This window comes from Cynoglossus semilaevis, chromosome 3 (assembly GCF_000523025.1).
Source record: "Cynoglossus semilaevis isolate Cse_v1.0 chromosome 3, Cse_v1.0, whole genome shotgun sequence".
Lineage (NCBI taxonomy): Eukaryota > Metazoa > Chordata > Actinopteri > Pleuronectiformes > Cynoglossidae > Cynoglossus > Cynoglossus semilaevis.
The window spans coordinates 15,493,441-15,496,988 of NC_024309.1; the positions used below are offsets into that span (position 1 = coordinate 15,493,441).

A 3,548-nucleotide genomic window follows, 5' to 3' on the forward strand; every position below is an offset into this window, starting at 1 on the left:
GGGGGCATTCTTCTCCTTCTGCTCTCCGTGCAGCCGTGTTCCCCACAGTCCATGCGAGTGGGCCAGTGTGAAGGATGTGGGTCACAGCCCTGTGTGTGGCTCTCTGATCTTCTGTCATATTAAAAATGACTTCCCTCTGGCTGCAGTGTCCACTGTGGCCACACTGGGGCGCTCCAGACCCAGATCCATCAGTATGTAGCCATGGGGTCGGGAAGGGGTGGGGGGTGCATCGGGGGCGCCCTAGTTGTCTATGGTACAGTTCTAGAACCTGGTAGAACAGGTAGAGGAGAACTCTATTAACCACTCAGCAGTTTGTGACCCGGAAAACCCAAATGACCCCCAGAACCACTCAGAGCCTGGGGCACGGCCCTGTTGTTAAAGGAGCGCTAATCGGTTCCAGGTGGGAGGCCTGCTCTCGATCGCAGACGGTAGCTGACCTAGCTTCTTATGGCACCCCCCCAGCATCCTATCATCCTCTCCCCCCCCCCTCCCCCCCCCCCTCCCCCCTCCCCTCCCCCATCCCTGTCTCCGGGCCTGTGTGTGTTTTACACACTGTGAGTGGAACTGACTCTGCAGCAGGAGCACGGCTGTTCATGAAAACCACCAAGAACAACGTGTCACTGTGCCACCACTGCCCCTAGTGGAGAAGAAGAAGAAGTGTGTTTACTGTGAGGGGTGTGGCTCATGTTGTCTTGAATCCCCAGGGCATCAGGGCTCGTGTTCTGGAGACCTTCGTGATGCTCTTCCTGTTGGCTCTGCTCATCCTTGGTATGGTGTGGGTGGCGTCGGCGCTCATCGACAACGACGCCGCCAGTATGGAGTCGCTCTACGGTCAGTTTGGTCAAAGACCAAGGTTTAAAACTCTGGAAATAATAATAGAAATAAACAACTAATAAAAAACAGAAGGTTATAAAGGTCGTAGAAAAGTTTCAAATAAACGTAGTAAACGTTTGTCATTTATACTAGAATATAACCAGAAGTTAAAGAAGTAAAGAAGAAGAACTCTGATTAAAGGTGACTTTAACTGAACAAAGTCAAGTTATAGTCTATATATTTGTGTTACTATAAAAGTTAAGATCAATAATTTTATAAAAACACTAACAGATGGACTAAGATCAGACTGAAGTCTAACGACAGTGGAAAGTTTAACAACAGAAATAAAGGTGTGTGTGTGTGTGTGTGTGTGTTTCCTTTTAGATCTTTGGGAGTTCTACCTGCCGTATCTGTACTCCTGCATATCACTGATGGGGGGGCTGCTCCTTCTGAGTAAGACTTTGACTTTGACTGGTTGATAAGTCATGTGTGTCACTCCAGTGGTGACCTGTGTGACCTGTGTGACCTGTGTGACCTGTGTGTGTCCTTGTTAGTGTGCACTCCTGTGGGCCTGTCCAGGATGTTCACCGTCATGGGCCAGTTACTGGTCAAACCCACGGTGAGTACTACAGTTTGGACTACAGATATGTCACCCAGCACCCCCCCCTCTCTCCCCCAGTCCTACCTTGGGCCTAATTATAACCCCCTCCCCCTCTGTCTGGGGGAGACGTGTTGGCACAGGGTAGGGGGGAGGAAGGGGTGGGGGTGGGGGCTGTCCTGTTGGGTGTGATGGAGCGTAGCTCGCTGGAATCAATTAGCATTGGGAACTCTCACACACACACACACGCACCTTTCTCCACTTCTGCTCCTCTCACAACTCGGCCGTATTTTTTATCCTGGGATGTTTTCAGGGTCACTCTCTGCCCCGGCCACCGGGGGTCTCAGTCAGGCTGCGGTCTGAACGTCAGGCTGGTGACGTGGACAGGAGAATGCTGTGGGCTGGGACAATGGGATTGTTTATGGAATTTAAAGAAAAAGAAGCGGCAGCATTTCCTTCTCATGTAGGAAACCTTGTTTGACGTTGAATAATCGGAGGCGGCAGGAAGTATCTGAGCCGCCTTCAAAACACAACTACTTTAGTATGAACTCAAGCACGCAACCAAGTGTACAGATGCGAGCAGACCAGGGGTAGGAGCGTCCTTTCAAACCAGGGAGGTACGTCAGATCACTCCCTTTGATAACGCTTGTTTTGGAACGCTACGCCGGCCGTGTCCATAGAGCGCCACCTAAGCGTATTGGGTCCTTGAGGCTCATTCCACTCTGCGATGCTTTGAACTAAATGATAGAATAATTGTAATCTGTTCCTTATCATCTGTGAGACTCTTTGATCTTTACAAGTCACTGAGGCAGAGACAAAAAACCAGCGCTCCACGACTCCACGTGGGCTGCGAGGCCAGGCTCCAGTCCGTTTTTGTGAGGTGGGAATTAATGGTAGAGTAAAATGTGAACATGAGTGTTTTCATGCACGCACACACACACACACTCACCCCCCACCTCCACGCTGACACACTGTAGGTGACACCAAAGACTGGAGTGGCGTTCCTTTGATCTGCTGAGACGGCAGAGCAGGAGTCAGTTCAGGGACAGTTCACAGGACACAGTCGTCTTCTGGCTCCAGATCACTTCCCTCTGTGTCCACATTATCCTCTCACAGCAGTTTGTTTGTAGATGTGGCCGACCGAGCCACATCACTGCATGTGTGTCTGTGTTTGTTTGTCGTCCGGCCGTCCACGTACGGTCCTACAGTCACTGTTGATGTAGTCCATGTCAGATCAGAGGGCCGGGGCAGGAGCCGGGGCAGGAGCCGGGGCGGGAGCCGGCTGACTGGATGTGTGTGTGTGTGTGTGTTTTCTTTGTCGAGGCTGAGCTGAAGCTAATTAGAGAGATGAAGAAATCAAAGATGTTTCATCTCTGAGAAACATTTTCTTCACAGTGGAGCTGTTTCTCCTCTGATGGCACTGATGATGAAGACCACGTTGATAAACTTTAAAAAAAACTGTTCACTGTTCACCAGCCCAGGGTCGGGGTCAGGGTCAGGGTCAGGGTCAGGGTCAGGGTCAGCAGCAGCACTGATGAGGCCTGAGCAGTGTTGGGTTCTTTTACATAATCATTAATACGTTTGAAATTTTTAATTCAATTGTTTTGATCAAATATTTAAGAACTATTTAGAAAATGTATACTTGGTATCTGAGTACCACGATACACCTGTAGGTGGCAGACCTACAGGTTTGAAGATGAAACCGTGTTCATCAGAATGTCACCTTACTGTGGTGACTGACAGGTGTCAATGACTGTACTGCAGTACAGACCTGTACTGGTCCTCTCTGGCCCTACAGGTCAGCTGATGTCACAGCAGGGTCAGACCGGGGTCAGACTGGGGTCAGACTGGGGTCCTGTCCAGACCCTCCGCAGCACCGTGACCTTGTCCACTGCTTCTGTTGTTCTGATGTTCTTATTTCTTGTTGTTCTGTTCAGATGATGTCATTTTTTGGTTGCGGTGGTGAAGGTTGGAGAGAGTTTGTTGAATTACTCCAGTCCGTCCTGGCTGCCAGCAGCCTCACTCAGCATCTCTGCCCCGCTGTAATTCAGTCTTGGTCTGATGCTGCCAGCAGCAGTAGCAGCAGTGACAGCAGCAGTAGCAGCAGCAGGAGGAAGGAACAGAGGCGGAGGAAGGG

The 3,548-nt window shown here is 50.4% G+C and overlaps 1 protein-coding gene across 1 annotated transcript in view; it reads left to right on the forward strand.

The window, feature by feature from the left end:
- The window catches only part of lmbr1 (limb development membrane protein 1), a 17,954-nt gene that overhangs the window by 6,724 nt on the left and 7,682 nt on the right, over nt 1–3,548 (forward strand). Inside the window, exons 6-8 of the mRNA XM_017031430.2 lie at nt 705–831; nt 1,198–1,266; nt 1,368–1,555. Coding sequence (XP_016886919.1) covers nt 705–831; nt 1,198–1,266; nt 1,368–1,555 — 384 coding nt within the window. The remainder of the gene's footprint in view (nt 1–704; nt 832–1,197; nt 1,267–1,367; nt 1,556–3,548) is intronic.